The sequence below is a fragment of the Polyodon spathula genome, unplaced genomic scaffold, assembly GCF_017654505.1.
Source record: "Polyodon spathula isolate WHYD16114869_AA unplaced genomic scaffold, ASM1765450v1 scaffolds_1449, whole genome shotgun sequence".
NCBI classification, from domain to species: Eukaryota; Metazoa; Chordata; class Actinopteri; order Acipenseriformes; family Polyodontidae; genus Polyodon; species Polyodon spathula.
This window is the reverse complement of record NW_024472929.1, coordinates 2,370-25,000: the sequence shown is the minus strand read 5'-3', so window position 1 is coordinate 25,000 and position 22,631 is coordinate 2,370. Positions and strand designations below refer to the sequence as shown.

At 39.3% G+C, this 22,631-nt stretch overlaps 1 protein-coding gene and 1 long non-coding RNA gene across 2 annotated transcripts; one reads left to right on the top strand and one right to left on the bottom strand.

Moving 5' to 3' along the window:
- The first annotated feature begins 6 nt into the window (after nucleotides 1–6).
- LOC121309779 lies at nucleotides 7–3,517 on the top strand. Its single transcript, XR_005948676.1, has 2 exons — nucleotides 7–467; nucleotides 1,796–3,517. It is a non-coding gene; the product is annotated as an uncharacterized LOC121309779 (long non-coding RNA).
- A 495-nt stretch (nucleotides 3,518–4,012) lies between these two features.
- Nucleotides 4,013–15,041, bottom strand: agpat2 (1-acylglycerol-3-phosphate O-acyltransferase 2 (lysophosphatidic acid acyltransferase, beta)). The gene is made up of 6 exons (XM_041242953.1): nucleotides 14,679–15,041; nucleotides 12,250–12,383; nucleotides 8,448–8,623; nucleotides 7,570–7,665; nucleotides 4,584–4,656; nucleotides 4,013–4,191 (listed from the first exon to the last, which is right to left on the bottom strand). The coding sequence occupies exons 1-6, from the start codon at nucleotides 14,858–14,860 to the stop codon at nucleotides 4,034–4,036; spliced, it is 819 nt and encodes a 272-aa protein (XP_041098887.1). The 5' UTR covers nucleotides 14,861–15,041; the 3' UTR covers nucleotides 4,013–4,033.
- Nucleotides 15,042–22,631: the final 7,590 nt, after the last annotated feature.

Here is a 22,631-nt window from a genome sequence, read left to right as displayed (position 1 = left end):
CGTTCAGATTTATTAGTATTGAATAGTATTGATTATTGAATAAATTGGAGGTGGCTCTTGAATGTTCACAATAAGGAGAAGAAACCTGGAATGTTTCAGACAGTGATGCTGTAAATTCTGTAAACTTCTGTACTTTGTGGTTGATTTGATCAACCAATATATGCTCTAAAACAAAATCTAGCTGTGGCTTATCTCAGCGGTAGGTGTTTTTTCATATAGATTAATCTTTTAAATGACGAGGATTACTTTCCAAATTCATTACATTGAACTATTCTCTGTTCTTGGTTTTTGTTTCGTCCCTCAGAAGCTGCAGTTGGCGCTCGCTCCCCTGCACAGTTTCACCTCCCTCTCTCTAGAGGAGAGCCTAGTGGAGCAAGGGAGCCTCCTGTCCCACTCCTTCCAGCAGCTGGACCGCATCGACTCCCTGAGCGAGCAGATCGGCTTCCTGGAGGAGCGTCTTGAGACATGTGAGTCCCGTCGGCAGCCAGCACAATCTGCTAACAGATATACAGGGTTACTAGCCTGTGATCCTCCGGTCTACAGACAAGATGATTAACTACAGTACAGCACTAAGGTCTTGATCTCAGCACCTTTGTGTGTCAGATGAAGACCAAGCATCAAAAATGTGATCTGAACCCTACAAATGTACCATAATAGTACTGTACTATAGCTTACTAAGGCATGGATTATATTGGAAATATTTTTAATTTTGTTTGAAGCGACAGATGTGTTTAGACCAATGTATTATGAAAGAGATACCTATGGTACATTCAAAGCATTCTTTGTTAAATAGCAGTATTTCTAACTACTAAAATGACCCCTGTCCCAGTAGAATTACCCCACAGTCTTGTCAGCCAGTGCTCGTCTCACTCAATAGACTCCTCAGAATTGCAACTGAACAGGAAAAGGAAGATTAACCTTTCAGACCGTGCACTATTAATCTCAAAGGCAGCAACTGGTGGTTAGGAACACAATCAAATCAACAGAGAGCCAACCAAATCAAACAGTATGACCGTGTTCAGCGAAGCAGCCTAATGTCTCAGGGGTTAGCAATGGTGCTTCAGGTTGGAATCTGATCTGCAGCGGAGACCAGCGTGTAAACCCAGCTCTCTGGGGCAGGCTGGCAGCTCACTGTGCTACATGAAGGGTCATTAACTTGGCTGGAATGGAAGGGCCAAGGGAGACAGAGTCTGTCACTCAGCAACACTGATCAAGGGAGAGACCAGAGCAGCAGCCAGCAATGAGAGGGATTGGCTTTTGAAAGTGCAGAATTTGAGATGCTGCCGAGGATGTAGGTTTTTCCAGCTTTAATAATACATGGGGGTGGGGTCTGTGGAATTGAGCTAAGAGACAGTACATGTAACACCAAAGTTTAGTTAATTAAAAGAGCACTTTGGTTATCAAGTCTATGAAAATCAAACATTTTACTGTGGATTTGAGTCACTAATGTATTTCTATATTACTGATGTTTAGATCAATCCAGTAGACCACTACATCTCTATATCCAGCAGCACTAAAAGCACATCTTCAGTCTCTGTTCCATTATTACACAATCAGCATGATTTTTACATTATTACACAAACACTTCTAATTTTAGAAGTGCTACTGATTATATTCTGATTTGTGTATAAATAGTTTTACATGCATATCCCTTGCAAATATGTGCGATCAGCATGTTCAATCACGCCTTGTGACAATTGTCCATGTAATATTTTGGACTGAAAATCTTCTAGCACAGGAGGGGAGTGCAGACTGTTCCTTATAATGTGTAAAGTATTTGTTTCTGTGCTTACAGGTTCCTGTAGAGACAACAGATAATCTGAAGCCCTAAAAGCATGAGAGAGAATCGCTCTGCTCCTGTTGATTGCAGCAGAACCATCACAGGATCTTTTTAAAGAAAGAAAGGCATTTATTTCTGACTTGTGTGATCCACTTCAAGGAGCTGAATACATACCAAAGAGCTTGAGGAACTGGGTGAAGAGAAAGCTTCATTTAAAGCATGCAAAACCACAACCACCACAATATTTGGCCAGAGTGGGATCAATGCATTGTGTAAAGAAATCCATTAGATACATGTAAATACAAAAGGTATTAAAAGTGAAGTCATTTTGGCCACAATTAGATTTGTTTTTCTGCCCAGACAGCATTAAATGCTGCTGTAAAGCAAGCTCTCCTCTTGAGTAACCTCAGCAGTTTAAACAGTTCCTTTGGAGTCTGTGTATATATGTATTTAAGTTATAATTCATGTATGTAGTAAAAGTTTGCAAAATATAATTCCATAAATGTTTAGTCTTTTTTTATAATAAAAGAACTTGGCAAAACTCCTATGCTCACACTGTTCTTATTTTACAGCTATAGCTGAGACAGCTGGGGCCTCTAACGCAGAAAGGGATTGTTTTAAACTAAGAGCGCGTACAGGGGGAGTTACGGCTGCTTTTGTGAAGGATCTCAAATGTGTAATGCTTAACAAACTGTTAATAGTGCCACAGGTAATCAGAACAATGTGTTTTAAATAAAAAAATTCACGGAAACAGGAATCCAACCTTCCCGCAGGAAAAATGAAATTTATTTTTAAAGGTTCAGCCAGATTCTGCCATCAAATTAAATACAAACAATGTTCTGCAAAATCATCTTTAACAACCAAACTTGTACTTGTGTATAACAGAGAAATCTGACTCCCAGGTATTTATTTTTTTTTTTTTTTTTTTTTTTTTCTGAAGTACAGCAATTGCACTTGAAGAGCTTTGGCGAGTTTCAATGACAATTAACAAATTGCACGGTATCTTAATCTGATAGCCTTTCAAACCAAGATCAAATCATTACTATAAGTGCACCAGTAAAGCTTCCCAAAGAGGGACCCTCCAGTGCACATGGTGACGGACAACAAAGAAACCAGAAAGAGTTTTTTCCTTGCAATATTACCAGGCCCAAACCCACTCTGCCTCCTGCTGAATCATCATGCTATTCCTGGACTTCCCAGGAGAGGGTGCTACCACAATTTGAGGCATCTTTCTTTTAGTAGATTTTTGCTAGTGTCTACACTTGGTGCCTAAAATATGTTGTCTCTTCCAAAAGGTTTAAAAATAAGTGCTGTAAACTAAAACCAATAAAATGTCTACTTCGTTATGTTTTCCTAATGTTTAATTTAATGTTTGCTGTTTGCGTTTAAATCAAGTTTTGCCATGCTTCCAAACTATTGCATTCTTCTGAAAAGACTGATTGTGTTGAAGGGATGGGGGATGGGGGATGGGGGATGGGGGCACAATTTCCTTGAAGTATTTTCAGAAGCAATGCCAAACAATGATCTGAGCAGAAACAACAATAATCATACACGCCATGCAAGGTGTTTTCAACTTTAGCATTCCTGCAGGAAAAAGAAACATAGAAAATACATAGGAAGTGGAACAACAACATGTAGTTCAAAACTGGTGCCCCCTGACATTCTTTTTTTTTTGATACTGAAACAATTCAATGAAACATTATGGCTGGTTTAAATGGGTACAGTATAATTACATTAGCACAAGTTTTTTGTGCACTTAATATTTAACAGTTGTGTTCATGATTGAACGGGGATCTATACCTATCTATATCTTTGGTTTTCCCCAACCCCCTAAAATTCCCTTCCAATTAATTACACTTCTGGTTATTCCAGCTCCAAATCTACCTCTTAGAAGTAATAAAATACTGGGACAGGTAACAATGTTTTCTATGACATCTTTTAATTCATTTGCAAGCTTTTTTTAAATTGAAAAATGTTCGAGTGCATAACTGGGAAATGTTACTCACATTTTGGATTGGATTACTGACAATGAATGCCAGAGCTCCAGGCTCTAGTCCTTAACACTAACCTCACAAACTGCTTGAACAATTATATTCTGCATTACTGCGTACCCTTTCCTTCACTCGCAGAGAGACACGACCTTCTCTAGAAATCGATCTTTCGCCGAGGTCCCTGAACGGGGGCGGGCGGGGGCGGGGGGCCGGCGGGGGGGGTCGGGAGGGGGTCCCCTCCGGAGTATTGGAGCAGCACTACTCATTTACTGGAAGGGCCATTCGTCTGGCCAGCTGGTTGAGAAATCTCAGCAAAAGCAGCATTCATGAGCTGGTAGCATTTCTCGGAGAGAGCAGAGATGTCATCCGAGGTCATGTTCTTTGTTTCAACTTTCGGGAGTATTTTCACAGTGACTGTCCCTGGAAAACAAGAATGGGAACAATATAAAGCTTGCAACAAAACCCTGTTAGTAACAGCCATGTGTGCACATTGGGGGTAGTGTTATCTTAAAGAGAGGACGTAGCTTCAAGGTGTTTTTATTTTATTTTATTTTTTTTTTTTTTTAACTGTCTTCATGCCTTTGTTATGATTGTAACCACTGTCAGTCAGTACCGGCTAGATATTTCTGTTAGTAAACACCATCTACTTGCAAGAACAATTAACTTGACAATAGGAGTTCACTAGATGGTGCACCACCATGTGTTAGCTATGCCATTTTATGGCAATAAAAACACTCAGAAAGAAAGCAAACATCACCCACGAATGAAAACGTGATTTAAAGCGTCTCAAATAAACAAAGTGGAAATCCTACCTGAATCAAACCGCTTTTCCTTCGGCGAGTAAAAGTTTTTGTAGGAGGAAAATACGACTGGAATGATTGGGACCTGAAAAGGAAGAACATTCCACAGTGGTCACTATAACAAGTTCTGATCATCTACAACACAACCCAAATGAACTTTGAGAACACACAGCTCAGGAATGCACATCAGTATGGAAAGCTGGTTGCCTGTACTGTATAATCACACAGGTTTGGAATCGACTTCTAAAATATATCATTTATTACCAGAAATAGCGTTCTTCTGTGTGACTAAGTGTATTTCCAGCAGTGAACTAACCCCATCATGATCATGACACCCAATTTTTCCCTAGATACATTACCAGGTATTGACTGCCATTTACACTGAACTGTTGCATTGCACATCAAGCACAAAAAGTAATTTCCCAAAGCCCCTGGTTAAAATTAGCTCTGTTTGAGCCTCAAACACAAACATTAATCTTGACATCTTCCGTAGGATGACTCCCTGGTGTAAGACCCAGTTTTTAAAGGAGCTCTCTGCAAAACCCACACATTGAACATTGTTAGTTGCTGTCTGCACTTCGTCAGAGCCAGTTCTCAAGCCCCAGGGTCAACAGATGCTCTTGTAAAACTCAGGTTCGTTAGCCAGAGCGCCAGATGAAGAACCCCTGACTCCTCAGAGAGGTTAATGGAAACTGCACAAGCCACTTTTAAATCATCTCTGCATCAACCGAATGACCTTGAAGTCCCAGACGCACTGTACAAACCAAACACACCATTACCTGAGCATCACAATAAGAGTCCCAGGTCCTTAACACCTGTGGTAATGAAAACTCTCTTCAGGTGCAGTAACAGCCTTTGCGTGGAGATCTGTGCAAAACGTCAAGGTGAGTCATTGATTTGTGTGTGGATGCTCTGTAAAACTTTGTTCCCTATTTCCATTTTCAATGAATGCTCTTTCACAGAGTTAAACTAAGTTTAGAAGACGGCATCTAGGAGGTGTATGAAACTGCTCTAGACTCATGTTTCTGTTGCACTTCACAGTTTTCTTAAAAAATGAATGAATAGCATTATGTTTCTTGGCTTGAAACTGATTTTATGCTTTTTAATGATTTTTTTTTTAAATCACATTTTTCATACTACTCCTCAGACATGTTCTATTCATTACTGGGGTTGATGTAATGTAACCATGTTGCAAATGCAAACGCGGAAGCCGGAAAACAGCACAACAGCTTCCCGAGCAAAGCTCAGTGTACCCTTTAACCAGGCACAGTGCTGACCAGGCCTGAAAGGGTTAACAAAGGCGCTCTCATGGTTTTTTTCAGGATCAGCAACAACAAGCTGAACTAGCTTCCTCGGGGTACAGATAAATATAGCTTTCACATCCTTCTCCATCATTTTAAAAACTGCACTGGGAGAGATTGTAGTCTGTCTTTATTCATTTCCAACCCCCCCGACTGTAACATTTAATAACTTTTAAACTGAACACAGTAGCCTTTCAATGGGCTGTACCCTGTCCACAACTGCGATCCTTTTGCACTTTTAAAACGCAAATAGAACATATTTTAAAAGAAAGAAAAAGTGAAACAACTTTCCTAAAAGGTTATATATGAATAGACTCAAGTCGTCCCTTGCGAGTTTTCCCCTTTTGCCTTTTAAAAAAAAAAAAAAAAAAATGGTTCAACATTCAGCCTGGAGTAAAATAACCTTTAATAAAATGTTTCTGCATAGAAACAATGACGCGTGTTCACAGATCACACTGCTAAGCTGCTGCAGGCAAAAACAGTTCAGATTACAAACAAACACGCGTGAAGGCTAACGCCAACCACAAAAAGCTGCTCTTTAAACTAGAAATGTGAGTTTTTCTGTGTCCCAATGCATTTTGCCCCTCTGTGCCACCCGCGCCCCTATGAGGTCTGACTAATGGGACACCCTGTATACTGCAAACACACTGTCTAATTTTAGTTTTATGGTTTCATTACTTTGCAAGACTTGGGTAAATACTTAGAAGTCTTCCTCAATCACGTTTGAATTTAAATGCACTACAGAACGCATTTTATTATGATACTGCAGTTTGGGAAAACAAAAACACAAAACGTTATCAACAAACAACAGTTGACAGATAATGTTTAAACATTTACACTACAGACTGTATTCAAATTCCATGCACAGCCTGGATTCATACCCTTGTTTTAAGAAGACAGCAAGCATCAAATCATCTGCACACTTTTACATGACTCCAAAAAAATTGGTACTCAGCAAAAAATGTATTTTAGAAAAGAAAGATTCAGTCTGTGATGAAAGGGGAATAGCTGGAATGAAAACCTCATTTTCACTTGTGGTGCAGCTGCTTTTTCTACCCCCCCCCCCCCCCCCCCCCCCCCCCCGGGTTTCTTTCCTGAATGAGAAGTGATTGCCACATCACTGCAGTGGAATGTGCTTGAGCTTTCCAAACCAGCTCCTCAGAAACACACTCTCTCAGTTCTCTCAGACAGTCCAGGCAAACCGATACAATGTGCTTATACCTGGTCTCCTCCTAGACAGAGATATTAAACACACTGCTTTCTTTCAAGTGTTCTCCACAAACCTGGGTTCAAAGCAATTTCAACTAAAACAGTTGAGCTACAGTATCATATAGCACAGGACTACACTAACTCACCAGTGCTTGAACACAGCTAAATTAAATAATGCAAATCAATAAATAGTAACACTGCAATAGCGATTTCTACATTGACTTTGTTTTCTGGTGCAGGTTACAGCAGGCCTGTGGTTCAGCCTGATTAAATGTTCAGTGTTTCTTTTGTGGTTGCATATAGTGCAGTATGCAGCAAATCAGGTTAGAAACAAGTATTTCATGAAGTTGGTCCCTAAAGCTGCAGTCACTGCAGCCAGGGTTGTGAAGCTGACAGACTGTTCAACTCTGCAGTGCTGAACGTAAGCAATCTGGCACCCCCTAGTGGTTCAGAATCACAATACAATATAAGCTGTAAAGTTGACTCACTTGGGCCTGAACTGCCAAGTGGAAGGCTCCTTTCTTGAAGGGCAAGAGATCTCCCTTCTGGTTCCTCGTGCCCTCTGGAAACACCCAGACACGGATCTGATGGATAACAAAGTGCAGGTTCAAATTAAACACTCAAAGCATAGCATTCCATGTGCAAGACGGAATCCTGCTCTCTTGCCAGTGCCATTAACACTGCTTTTCAGTAGCCTCACTGTATTGCACACATGAGTAACACACACAGACACTCCCAGTCTCGTATCTACACAGGTGTGGTTAAACTAAACTGCATTCAACTGGAACATGGGCCTGTTCAAACTGGACTTCCCTGCACCAAGGGCTCGGTTTGGAACAAGACAAAAGCAAACAATTTTCTGAGAGAGATAAAACTGGCATTAAAATGATTTCATTCCTCACTTTGTCTTTGCACTCACTTCAAACTAGGGCCTCCAAACACAGGGTATACCATACAAAGTTTTAGTATTCTGCATCTGGCTTTTTTTTTTTTTTTTTTTTTTTTTTTTTAATATAAAAAGAGACTTATTTATTCAGAGATAACAAGATATTTAGTAAGGGAACGAGTGAGGATACATACGCAATAAAATCTGCACCGAATGTGTGTCTGCACTGTACACGAGATGGAATCAAACAAAGAAAATGACAATACCATAAATGCAGTTCCCTGTATTTCTTCAAAACATTTACAAATAATCTGAGAATAGAAATACTGATTTTTTGTGGTATATATATATAAAAAAACAAACACCCAACTGTGTTAACAGTCACCATTCTCCTGCAAACTGCAAACTTCTGTAAAAAGGAGAGTGCAAATCAGGCAAACAGGTCAAACCACAGGGGCAATAACTCCCAAGTAAAAGTACCTGGTCCTTCAGCATAGTCTTTGCTACGTCTGCCATGACACTCTTGGCATCGCTGGTCTTCTTGCGGTTGATGAAGACGACCCCTCCAATCCAGCTGATCAAGCCCACTGTGCCAACGTAGATCACTTCCTTCCTGGCTATGGGAGTGCAGCGGTCAGGTAGGATCTCCATCATCCCTTCAAACCAGACAAGGAAAAAAAAAAAAAAAAAAACTAAATCCTTCTGAGACGGAAATAAGACTGCTATTGCAGATCAGCTTCACCCATTCCAGGTTTGAATACAAAGTTGATTAGTCACAGTGCATAGGTAACAAGGTGTCTTACTAAACTCATAGTAAAACCAAACCTAGATAATACAGTTGTAGTTGTGTCTGGAGTAAAACCAACATCTCATAGCAATGTGTATCACCCGAAAACCAATAAATCACATGACCACAATATGGCAGTCGTCTTAGGTCACAGGTCAAAGTGAAGGGTATCATTCAATGTTGCCCAAGCCAGTATCTCACATACATTTTCTGTTATAAATCTGAAAGCAGGTTTCTGGGTTTGGAGCCGAATGCCCTTGTGACTGCTCGTGAGAATTATTTTAGGAATCTCATCTCCTCGTTAGACGCCGCTGCACAAGAGACTCGCCCTGAATAGAAACAGCTGAGGGTCACTGCTGCATACTATCACAGAGCCGTCACAACTGGTCCTTACCCGCTGCTTCCTACAGCCACTCAAGGTCAAGGTATGTTTGAAAGGACTCAAAGCTATGGTATCCCTCTTTTCCTACTGCCAGTTTCACCTTCTATATGTTCATGCTGACAGTGTAGGTGGGGATGGAAAGTCACGCTGTAATGTGATTTGAATGGAAAGAGGGCCAGCACTTTCTCCAACAAGCTAAGTATAGCAGATAAAGGCTATGTACACACACAGGCTAAATGTGGTTGCGAGTTCACCTTTTGCTCTTAATACGGTTTGTATACACACACACACACACACACACACACACACACACAGTTTGGTTACAAAGGGCAGCGACAACCGCACTAGTTAACCCTTTTCAGAGCAAGTATTGAGTGCAGTTATTAATTCAGTTTGGTTAGTTAATGCACACTAGCTCTGTGTGTGTGTGTGTGTGTGTGTGTGTGTGTGTGTGTGTGTGTGTGTATTACAACTGCACTAACAGAACCACAGTTGGTGCTCAGTGGATTTCTGCACAACTAATGATGTCATTGTTTATCAGACATTTCCATGTATATATAGGTGCCTGATGAGCCAAGTTGATTTTGTAATATTGATGAATAGTAAATTCTTAACAATGGTAAAAGCATAAACAAAAACACAGCCTCCATGTTACTCAGAAGATCATGATGACATGTAATGATGGCCAGAGGTCAGTGGTTTGTTTAAACAGGGAGTGCACTCACTTCTGTAATGAAAGGTGTGTGTGTGTATCACACACAACCGCAAATATGGTTGTTGAGCCAACTGCAGTGTGTGTGTACACAGCCTAGAGAAACAGAACCCTGTATTGAGCAACTGAACCTAGAGGCAACTGGAATGAGAGCAACATAATTCAAAAAGCAGGGTGATGTATACAATATATAATAGATCTGGGAGGAGCATGTGTTTCCACGTTTGATTATTCTTTCAGAATTTAAATGAACACAGCCATTTAGAATTTCTGTTATATGCACTAATACAAACACAATCATTTTTAACACTCTGTACACTTCAAGCAGTGTTCAAATAGTCAAATATTTGTCCCAGCATTTGAGTTATTGGGCTACCATCTTAATTAACATGGGAAAACAGACCTACCATGATTTTTTGAAAATCGATCCACTGATCAAAATATTTAATTAAATATATTAATAAAGGGATCTGTAAGGTTAATAACACAGAATCACTTTTTACCCACATTTCACAAAACCTTTATCAGGGTAACCACAAAATGTACTGTTAAACACATTGCTGCAACTCCTCAGAACATTATTACACAGTGTTTCTATTCTGTGTTGGATTTACTGCTTCCTGGCAGCTGAGCCCTGCAGCTCTCAAAGGAACTATCTATTATCTCTTATCTACCACAACATGCAGCTTGGCCTGGCAGACACCCGATTGTGAGAGAACAGTTTGAGTTCCGGCAGTCTGGAATTCACTTTCCACAGCAAAACAGCTGCAGTAAAAACATACCCCCAGTAGGTGTGGACCAACATGTGCTCTTCACCCATTTTTCAAAGGTCTTTGGATCTGATATTAAAAGCTTAAGTGATACACCTTTAAAAATGACTTGTGACTGCCGAACAGCCTGTGAAGCTGCAGTTATGACTTCTGACAGCGAGACAAAGCAGTGTTCCCTCAGCACTTCGCTATTGAAAAGCACTGAACAGCTGTTATTGTAAGGAGCTTCTGTTTTGCAACAGGGTCTATGAGGAGGATAGAAGGCTTTAAATGGATAACTGATTAGGAACCCTACCGCTGGTTAATCTGGACCAACACCCATATACCAACAATCTGTGCAAAGTCCGTTCTGCTCTGTGCAAAACCCCCTGACTCAAACACCAAGTATACATGAATCCTGCTACAGAAACTGGACAAAAAAAAAACACCCAGCATATGTAGCACATACTTCTGTCAGCAACATGACTATTGACGATAATACAATTACTGTTAACACAAAAAAATGATCCACAATATAACGATAACTGATTATTATTCCAACCCTAAGACTCTTGAGAGCGAATCCGCGCAGTCCTGGCTGCCCATTCCTACACTGAACTGACTGTGTTATTACACAAGCCCAAACTATCATTTAGAAAGTTGTTTTTGTCATAGCCAGAATTGTGCAAGCAGCACAGTGTTCTGATAGGCTCTGTTATGAAGCGATCTTCACTGGGCACATGTGACATGAAAAAAAAAACTTATTTAGCCCAATATGAACTCAAATATATGAGCTAAATAAAGATTTGAAAAGCGGTCTCGTGATGCAAAACTTCATAGCCACGACCTTGAAGAACACTCTTTCTACTCAGTTTAAATGACTCATTTCTTCATTTCAACTGACTAGCCAATGTTCAGAAACTATGGGACCACAGAAGGTAGAATTTATTGCATACAGACTATTCACAATATAAGGAGCAGCGAAACAGTAACCACAAGTCTTGCAAGTTGAAGCTGTATCCGTGTCTCAACGTAGCAAACTGTGCCAGTTTAAAAAAAACCTGTTAAGTACTTGCATTGAGGGATTCAACCATTTTTGTTCACACTGTTCCAGTCCACATGGTTGGAAACAAAAACAAAACAGAGCAGTGCTGTTTGCCATCTCATTTTAAACACTGTGATTGATTAGTACAATATCCTTTCCTATGACGTTGTTAAAATATCATAGTATTTACTGTAAATGCACTGCACTGCTGTAGATTTTATAAACAGCATGCACTAAAAACACACAGTAATGAAATTAATTAAAGCCACGAGGACCACAAAGCATTTCAACTATGCAGCAGCTGGCTTGCAGTGCTTCATCAAAACTAGAAAGAAACAACTTTGTTCTGTACATTCAAAATCAGAGATATATTTTATTTATTACAGATAGATAGATAGATAGATAGATAGATAGATAGATAGATAGATAGATAGATAGATAGATAGATAGATATCAGAGACTAGTACAGAAAAGTAAAGGCAATGAGTTGTTTAATAAAGTTAATAAGTGGTATTTAAGGTCTAGATGTCATTAGGTAAATAATGTCCCAGCCCATACATCTCAGGATACAAGTCTGTTATGCAGATATTACTATAGCGCGACCTACCAAGGATGTCCAGGGTACTCTGGTGATTGCATAAGATGACATACGGCCCTTCAGTCTGCAAGTGCTCCAGTCCACTCACTTTGTATCTCACTCCCAGAAAGTACTTGACATGCCAGCAAACAGCCCGGACAATCCTGCAAGAGAGGCAAGAGAAAATTAAAAAACTGTGGAGAATTTGAAACTCGTTTTACCTTCCCTCTCGATAAGCCTCTTGACATGGCCTAATGAAACCCAGGTGGGGTCAAGGCAGTTCACAGGCTCCTCCACAGTTAATGCAGAAAGTTCTGCCAGTGCCATGTTACCTAATAGGATGAAAACAACCTGGCATCCTAGTACCTCTTAAAAACCCTCCGTCACTGGATTGCCAGAATAAAAACAGCGCATTTCTCAATTTCCTGTTGGCAACATAGCCTGTCAATTCAAAAGGTCAACTGCACAGCAATTGGACCTTTTTCTGGCCTGTGGGGCCAGCAAGTCTCTTGGTCTTAAACAGCCAATAAGCAGGTGGAACTCAGGTGGCCAGTGAACACTTAATTGGCCAACTGACAAAACAAAACAAAACAGAAAAATGACTGCTGTTGCAACATGCCTCCATGGAAGAGAGTAGCAAGGCCTAGCAGTAATGGCTGTTCTGGTAGTTCAAAGGACTTGCTGCATGCCTTACTGAGGTAAAGTTAACATGAATAAGCCACATTTCCTAAGATTTTGCTCCAACCCCCTCCCTCTGAATTTCATACAAACAAACCTATCCTGTTATGAAACTTGATACAACTTGGGAGGAGCCCTGCTGTTTACATTAGCATTCCCCACACAGATCAGCGTTTTGTTTTTGCTTTGCACTGGCACAGAATCTTAGTGTCTATAGTTGGTGTTAAGCGTGGAATGCTTCTTTCAAATGGTAAAACAATTATCCATTCAGCTTCTGCTGATCAGCAGGCCTACATAGTTATAAAAACATGTTGCTAAATACTACTGCAGATGTTGCTTAGACTTTAACTTGAAACCATTAAAAATAATCTGAAGTTCAATGTCACAAACCCAGCGTCCTAGTCACTACTCCCACTGTGTGCAATGCTCTTCTGCCCTGTGTTCCCCTGCTCCCAAGCTCTGGTACTTATACAGGGGTTGCATTTTGATCTTCTTGAGATTTCTTGGCAGAATGTCAAAAATGTTTGAAATAATTTACAGTAATTCAGAGATATTTCTGTTATTCTCAGTCAAGACAGAAGTCGGTTTTAGAAGAGAACTACCCCCCCCCCAAAAAAAAAAAAAAAAAATATAAAACCTGCTAAACGTCTTGTTTAATTCATGTCACTTTTCACTATATAAACCACAAAGAAAGTATGGCTTTGCCTTGGTAATACCTGAATAAACTACAAGGTGCTCCCATGCTGGTTTGTATTTTAAAGCTCATCTTGTCTGCTTCTCTCTCATGGGGTTCTGGGAGAACAATGCTAAATTTGGATATCTTTGGTAGAAAATGTTTAGGCAACAGGTCGTACTAACTCAGAGATACTAATTGAAAACCCAAGTAAATGTGAAAAGATATACTTTACATTGAAAATTAATTTAGTATTGTATTTATATTATTTGTATTGGCATTTTTATTAATAAATATTGATATTCCAGTTATTATGGACTTAAAATGCAGACTATTTCGGTGTTATTGTACCACTTTGCTATGCATTATCGTATTTACAAAACTGCTAAAGTGAGAATACAAAAAAAGACGTTCACTTTTAAAATAAAACACGTACACTGACGCTTTTACGTAGAGATGTGCGAACCGGTTCCTACTTTGGAACCAGCGAACCGGATACAATTATCAAGGATCCGGTTCCAGCGAGTCCTATTATATTTTTTAATAAAAACAATTAAAAAAAAAAATCAAATAGTTTTAATTTATGTGAAAAATATATTTGATAAACTATAACTGACACACACACACAAAAAAAAAGAAACACGCATTTATCAAAACTATATTTGCGTTTTGTTGTCGTTGTTTTGGACTACTGTCTGATCACGGTTGGTATGGGTTTAGTTTGACTTATTTTCTGCTCTCTGATTGTAGCGGTATTATTTCTAACGGGTTTTATGCCGACGTAGACCTGCAGAAATAGTGTTGTTTACATGTACTGTGCACATTGATACCACCCCCATCCGCCTGCTCACACATTGACATACGGGAACCGGAACCGGCACAAAATACCCGGTTCTAATGACATGTACTGGTTCGGACCCCATTCAAAAAATCTATCATCAGTTTTATGTCTGCAGAGGCAGCGCCTTACCTCCTCGTTTCCAATAGGAACACACGCAGGCGCAAAAACAATACATCAGTGCCACGCCTTTAACTCTTTTTTTCATTATCCATCTTGTTCAGATTATACTATTGCTAGTTTTAATTCGGTTAAAGTAGCAGCACTCACCTCATGTTTTCGATGTCCCTGCCCCTACATCTCAGGATACAAATCGGCAGTGCAATCGATCCCAGAAGCATCATGTGCGCTACGTAAAAAACATTCTTAAAATAATATGTAAATACTCTACTTGTAAGCAGTAGAACCGGAACCAAAAGCAGCATTATAAGTAATAACATTACGAACGACATGTTCTGTCTACCGGCTGACACAGCTCTGTCTTTAAGAGTGTGCGTCGCTCAACCAAGGACTGGCTGCTAATCACAACTTCAGGGGAACTTTTTAAATAAGTAATTTCCGCTCCTTAAAGCGACAGGGAACACAAGCGGCCTCCAGGAAAATACACCGATTGCGTGTCAGACTGACAACGGAGAGAGAGAGAGAGAGAGAGAGAGAGAGAGAGAGAGAGAGAGAGAGAGAGAGAGAGAGAGAGAGAGAGAGAGAGAGAGAGAGAGAGAGAGAGAGAGAGAGAGAGAGACTTTCGAACTCGCTGCTGTTTTTTGTTGGTTTTGTTAAAGCAACTTTGCTTGAAGTTATCAGGAATATGCAATGTTTATGTGTGCCATTAATTTGAATACAACGTGCCTCTTAAATGAACCTACAGTAATATTATATTGGCACTAGAGGCTAAATTGTAACAAAAAAAAAAATTCTGTAAATGTTGTTTTTTCTTCATTTTTCAGAATATGTATTAACTGACCGACACAACACTTAAACGCGGCTCTTACAACTAAATTAACGTCCTCTGCAACAAGTACTAGACCCCTATCTGAGCCTCTCTCTGCAATTCTGATGAGCCATGGAGCCAGCTGCACACCAAGATAATGTTGGGGCAGTTAATCTAAAGTGGAAGAATTCTATAGAAACTAGTGGTCGCAGCTGCCAGCAGGCATGTAAGAGCACAAAAAAAAAAACTGTAGAAAACCCTCGAAAATTAAAAACCTTTGATCAGACAACACCGTTTATTACTGTCCCTTTAAGAACCTCTGTCAGGTGATCTCTCACTGGTCCCGCCCACTAGTTGTGACGCGGCAGAGCTGTCTCTACACGTCGCATGGAATTCACAGACGCCCTGTGTTGAATGTAACTGCTCGTTATATTCTGGGTTGTATATGTTATAACCCAGCAAACATAAATAAATTCACAGTCGCTGGATGATCTTTTCCTAAGTTGCAGCACACCGAACTGGTGAGGGAAAGGAAGACTTATCTTTGTATATAGTACTGTATGTGCTGCATCTGCTGGTTGTTTTGGAGTCAGTATTTACGAGTCTTAATTGAATCAGTGCAAGATATAGCTTTTCAAATAGGGTAAGTAAAGTATATGCATGTATAGAATAAGTGGGTAAAGGGTCGTGAACATGTTTAGATAATGACACGCCACCACTGACTCAAAGCGTGTGCCAAAGGGCACGTGTCATATCATCCAACACTGTTATCCGTTTCCTGATCCTTTCTGCTCTCGAAATATCACGAGGGCAGCTATTTCAAACATTTCAATATACCTCCTTCTAGAAATCCTCCCTTGTGCTACCTGAGGTTATTAAACTGTATAATAATTTGCTAAGTCATGGTGTTTCTGGTTATAACAGGAATCATGTCACACTGCTTGAGCAGCCAGAGACCTAACTGCACAAGAGGAGATCTCTTATAGACAATAAGAGACACCCTAGACACACTGTTTTAAGAGTATTATGCAGGATTGGTGTAGAATAAAAGACCAAATTCATTAGCTTTGTGTGGACTTCAAAGTGCTTTACAGCACCAGAACAGAGGAGTGGACTGGCAATGTCTGATGCCAGGTAAAAGGGCTTTGAGCTGTACAGAGTACATGCTTCCTTGCAACTGACTGTAGCACACTGACACAGAATGGTGTGATTAGGATTATTGGGAGCAATTCACTTGAGTCTGTCATTCAGAGGGTCTACAGGTCAGTCAGCAGACTAAACTCCAAAGATCCATTTGGCTCAAAAACAGACTTGGCACAGAGAGTGGCTAGACCAAAACTGGCCTGCCAATAACGACAGCTTTCTGGTTTAATGACAGTATGTGAGTCATAATTTACTATACAATTGAACCTGTAGACGCCACAGTTTTGAGCATAGCTGGAGGGACTAGCCAATAACAGACCTTCCTTTTTTACTGTCTCCTTCAATAGGATAATTCAGGACTTGTAACAAAAGACTTAAAGTGACACTCATTAGGAGAAAATACATCATTTAATTCAGATTTTATAGCAAAATTACTTTAAAGTGAGTCTGCTTATAACCACATTTCCAGTCTGCTGAACTGGCAAGAATAGCTGAAAACCAGAACAAACAGCTCTTAGAGTTTCTATGTATACCGAGCATCAAAAAAAAGTTATCACTATTATAACACATTTATTTAAAAAAAAAAAAAAAAAAGTTATATAAATGATGGACATTGACAAAATGTTTTTGGTTTCTTTTTAATTACAAGATCATTCATCCTTGATCACTACAAGCTTGAGTGGCTATGAATGAAGCATGTGCACTTAATCACCTAATCAGTGAGACAGTTGATATGGAATGATTTCAGCTGTTGAACTGCAAGTTTGAATAAAAGCAATAAAGAAAAATCAGAGAAAAAAAAAAACAATATGCTACTTCTGTCAAGAGAGCAGCGCCTTCGTGCAATCGGCATGTTGGAGGCTGGACTAGGGCAGCGTACTGTGGCTGGCCGTCTTGGGTGCTCACAGCCAGCAATTTCAAACCTGACGAGACGGTATAACCAGACACATTCTGTTAATGACAGGCCACAAACTGGGAGCCCAAGAGTCACAACACCTGCCCAAGATCGACAGATCATTTTGCAGCATCTTCATGATGTCGATTGTTAATCAGCACAATAAAATGTCACTGCACCTGCTCTAAAACAGTTTGTCATTTTTTGATCACATCTAGTGAATTTTATCCAAATGTAAGTATAAGTTTCTTTTGATGCTAACTGCCCTGCTTTCTTCAAGGACCCTGCTCTCATGTGTGATGGACCCTCTCCTGATGCCTGGACCAAGACTTTCATTACAAATATCTGTGGCATTGCTGTTGCAAGCACACCACAATCCTCTACTTTAATTCAGCATATTGAAAATTGATAACTCAGCATAATGTTCTAATTATATAAGAAAGAGAGCACTGGAGGATTCTTATAGTCGTGGAGCAGAACAGAGAAGGTCATTGGTGTAAAAAACAAAATTGGAAATGATAATCTGAATTAAAAGTGGTATAGCCTTCAAACAGGATAAACAAATTAATTGATAATGCCTGCTGGTTATACAGGCATGTGGTGCATTCATTTGAACACTTAAAAATAGACAGCTGTGAATTTAATGTTTGCTCTGCAGGGATCATCAGCATTTGCAGTCAGACAGAGGGGGGCACTATAACTTTACATAATCAGCACGCCTGTGTACTTTCCCTCAAGTATTGCAGCAGTATGCCTTTACAGAGGTTAATCTGACCAAAGGGTTTACCCTAATCTTTCAGTACAGGCATAGCACGGGCTTGTCTTATGCAGACTGTGTCTGTGTCATAGGCTATGCCTGTGTGTCTATGACAACTAGCACAGAAGAGCAGCATCTGTAGTCAGGTGAAAGCACCTTAACACAGCCAACTAGTATTCTCTGTTTATTGATATACAGTGACCCTCTGGACTGTATTGACCTACCTTTAAATGGCTTCAGCTTGATTACATAATGCTGTTTGCATTCACTCTTGTGATTTATCAACCAATTTCTCTTGATGTCAGTGCGGTCTTGGTTTTATATATATAAAAACACCGGGCAATAGTCTCTGTCTGTCATATGATTGGTTCACATCACTGTCAGTCCCGTCCCTTTTCAAAGGAACGCCTTTCTCCCCTGCACTCCACAACAGAAAATGAATTACAAAACACGCTACAAAAGAAAGATGCTCTAAACACTAAAAAAATTTGACGAAAACAAATACAAACTGGATTATGCAGCAGTCAGCAAACCAGACGGCAATGGAGAAAAACTTTGATAACTATACGACTTCAAAAACATTTTCTGTTATTTATTTCTGTTATTTATTTACTTATGCTGTATCGGCTATATTTAAACAAAATATATAAAGTCATACTTGTTATCCAACCTTGCCTCACTTATTTTCTTGACTAATTTGTATATTAAATATGTACTGCAGTCTCAGCCATAGTGGAAAATTAAATGCCCCTCAGGAAGACTATTGTTACCTCCAGGGTGCCTGCGGCTTCATGCATTACAGCCCCCTGTCGGTAACAACAGTCTTCCCTCGGATCAATAATCTTCCACTATAGCCCTCCTCTCCAGTCCATATTTACTATCTATATATCCAGGGCACCTTGTTATCACTCTATAATTAGTATGATAATATACAAATTGGATTAGACATTGATCAATGCTAGTCTGTCTCCCTTTCCCGTGCCATTACCAGATTCAATTCTGTTGTCCGGCGATAGTAATGAGTTATCCCTGATCTGTTTTCTACAGAACTGCCACCTGATTGGTTGATGTTTGAAAAGCTCTATCTCGGGATTTTGGTGATATTAACCTACTTTTTCAATTTTTCTAATGCATGTCATTAAATATGTTTACCCTTGGGGTGTATGCTACCTGTACTTTTTGTGCAAGACTGCGGTGATCATACAGGGAACACAAACTCCTATTGTGCAGGCTTTAAGTTCACATGACCTCAGTAAATATAAGTCCCCTGCAGAGAGGAACAAGGCATGACAAATATATGTGCAGCTCCTTATGGAGACTCCACTAACTGCATTAGAACACACCTGTGCTAGTCTCTTATGTTTTTAGAAAATAAAACATAACCATGGGTACATTCAGATGTATACCATCACAATGAATACTGGGATAAATTATCAATGGCAAGTTATTAATATTATTATATACAAACTAGAGAAGGCATTTTTAACATTTGCAGGTGCAATAATGAGATAAGGATAAGTTGCTATTCACCAAGAACATGGCAAGCTAAGCATTAAACAGCATTGATATATCAAATATGTCTTTGCTGAAACATAGTACTGGGTACTACATTAGTTATAACTATGCTCAATAATAAAATGTATTTTACTGTACATTTTGTAATAATTTAAAACACTAGTGTAAACACCCAGTTCAGTGCTCTGCATGTTTTTCTGTGCTACTGTATGTTTGAATACTGTACAGCAACTTACTTACCTGTAATGCTTTTATTTCCCCAAGTAATGCTAAGTGGAAATCAATTGTATGATGTATAAGTATGAGTGATATCAAGCTTAGTGAGGCAGTGACTGAAGTGATTTTATCCTCACTGACCTGTATTATATTTCAGGGTGTTCTAGCTCTTGCTCCTTCTGCGGATTTTTACTTTGCAGAGTGACAGCCAGTGTAGTAAGAGGGCTTCAGAGAGGGAGGATGCTTCCGTGCCTGCAGCCGAGCCTTTAGAGAATGTCCCCTTCATTCAGTGCGTGCACAAATTTACCATGTTACGTTTCCTATCGATGTATCTATTTTATAATACATATATGTTTTGTTTTTTTCAAGGTTATGACAGGGCAACTTCTCAAACTCCAGAGAGTTAAAAGAACAGTTTTAAAATTTCTAGAAAATTACATTTGTGACCGAAGGGGATGTAAACCAACTGGATAGCCAACATGGCTTGTGGAGGGGAAGAGTGCACAGATAAAATGCAGTAAACCGTCACTCAGGAGTCATATTTTAGTATGAAATGTGAACACCAGCGCTTAGTGTTGTAACTACTGACAATTGTTATGATGCGTTTGTATAATGCACTGCCCTCAGTTCAGGTCCCTGCAATACAGAAAGGACATTGTGTCTTGGAGAAGAGCAACCAGATCTTAAAGAATTGAGATATGAAGACAGTAAGGTGGAGCACAGGAGACACTTCTTTACTCACAGAGTATTGAGAGCATGGGAAGCATTACCTGGCTATGTTGTTCATGGGGAATCATTTGGATCTTTAAGATATTTTAACACCTTGGTTATCGCAGGTGCCATTGTTAATATTGCATTATTTAAAAATAAAATAGTCTAACTAGATTTTTCTTCAATGAGGGTGTTTAAACTTCTGTTAAAGTGGAAAGTACCTAATCAAATTCAGCAGCCAGTTCTGCTTAAAAAGGGCTAGTTGAGGATATTTTTCTAGTTTTTGTTTGTTTCAGTTCTGGTTTTGACAGTTACGTTTCCTCAGCTTAATGTGTGAACATTACTGGTAGCAGCTGCTGAGGGAAATTAATTTCATATATAGAAATTCTGCTATGGACTAAACCAAACAAACAAACAAAAAAATCCAACAAAAATCCACAGTGAGAAACAGATGCAGGGACCCTAACCAATATTTCATCCCATTGCAGTGTAGCGTGAGTTTGACACATCAGATTATTATAAAAAATAAACTGTATCTACTACTTCCTGTCTTTGTTGTATTCCTTTATATAATTTATATTCTCCTAAGATTTCATTTATTATGTGCAAAAATTGTTTTGGGTTTCGTGGAGTGGGGAAGTATATCAGTGTTGCACAGGTTTGAGGAGTCTTTTCAGAAGCAAAACTATAGAGAATCATCCTGAACACACATAACAGGATATTAAACATGATAGAAAATATATATTAAAAATTATTATAATAATTTATAAGTACCTCATTGTGTTTTTCAATGTTATGTACCTACCTACAGGTATTTCATAAGGGTTACTAGAACAATACATAAAAGCAGAAATCTTCCTGAAATCTACACTCCTATGGTCGTTTTGCATTGCATAATTCCATAAACTCTCGATTTCATACAAATGCGAAGAGGAGGATCCTCTTAATGTGTCTGCACTTCGCAATGTTGAATTGAAAACCAGCATAACCAACTGAAAACCAATACCACCAACACCAGCTCTGACTAGCCTGGGGATAGCTAAAATTTCCTACAGGACGTAGATATGTGTGGGGTACCATCTCAAATGTCATAGCTGGGCCCCCAGGAACCTTTGACAGTATGCAGTCTGCTTGCTTGAAGTGGGTACAGATAGCATGGCAGATAGACAGGGCTAGTGAGGATTCGAATTCCAGACTGTCAGCACAGCAGGGGGTTTGTAAACGTATTCTCATCTAAGCCTTTTATAATGCAGTGCCTTCCAGGTTATTACCGGAAAGGAATCGTGGATCTGTGTAGATGGACAAAGGATCAGATGTCTTCTGCCCTTAACCTCTGAATGAATTATTGATTATAAAGTTTCCTATAAAGTATAATTAAATACTGGAGAAAAGTATATTGTATTGGAGATGAGGAGATCCACTCTACCCTCATTCGTTTTTTTTTTTTTTAATAGCGTCTGCATTGTAAAAACAATATAGTAAAATGATGGGAAGCAGTGCAAGTTTACTATACTGAGTTTAGATTGATTGCAAAATCATGCGTACTGCATCTGTACATTGTCAATATATACAGTACATGTTTTTACATTGAAGTCATTAAAGCTTCAAATTACAGTTCCTTACCTTTTTATAGACTTTTCTGTCATTTGGGGTGGTTCTTAATGCAATTACTCACATATTATTATTATTTTTTTATTTTTTGTTAAGATGTTTTGGCTTTCAGTTCTAGTTGTCTGCCAGTAGTGCACAAAAGGACTGGCTCTAACTGTATTATAATAACAATACTTTGGCTGATCTAGTCTATGTTACATATCTCTACGGCAGGCAACGAGAACGGAAGAGCAGCTCTAGAACTCGGACCTCAACAAGACAAGAAGTATTTGAGTTGTTGCAATAAAAACCAATCAAAATGACTGTGAAAATCATAAAAAGGTAAGAATAAAAAAATGAAGCTACTTACTACAAATCCCTTAGTGATTGATTTCTATTCTGACCAAATACAATGCATTCCCTTGTAAGAGAGAGATGGAGTCCTAACACAACCCCCCCCTCACACAC

Coding starts and splice junctions, on each gene's coding strand:
- agpat2 (XM_041242953.1), bottom strand. CDS start 14,860: ATGTCGTTCGTAATGTTATTACTTATAATGCTGCTTTTGGTTCCGGTT. Junction 12,384..14,678: donor AGGGACATCGAAAACATGAG/GTGAGTGCTGCT, acceptor CCTCTCTTGCAG/GATTGTCCGGGCTGTTTGCT. Junction 4,192..4,583: donor GGAAAAGCGGTTTGATTCAG/GTAGGATTTCCA, acceptor CTTGTTTTCCAG/GGACAGTCACTGTGAAAATA.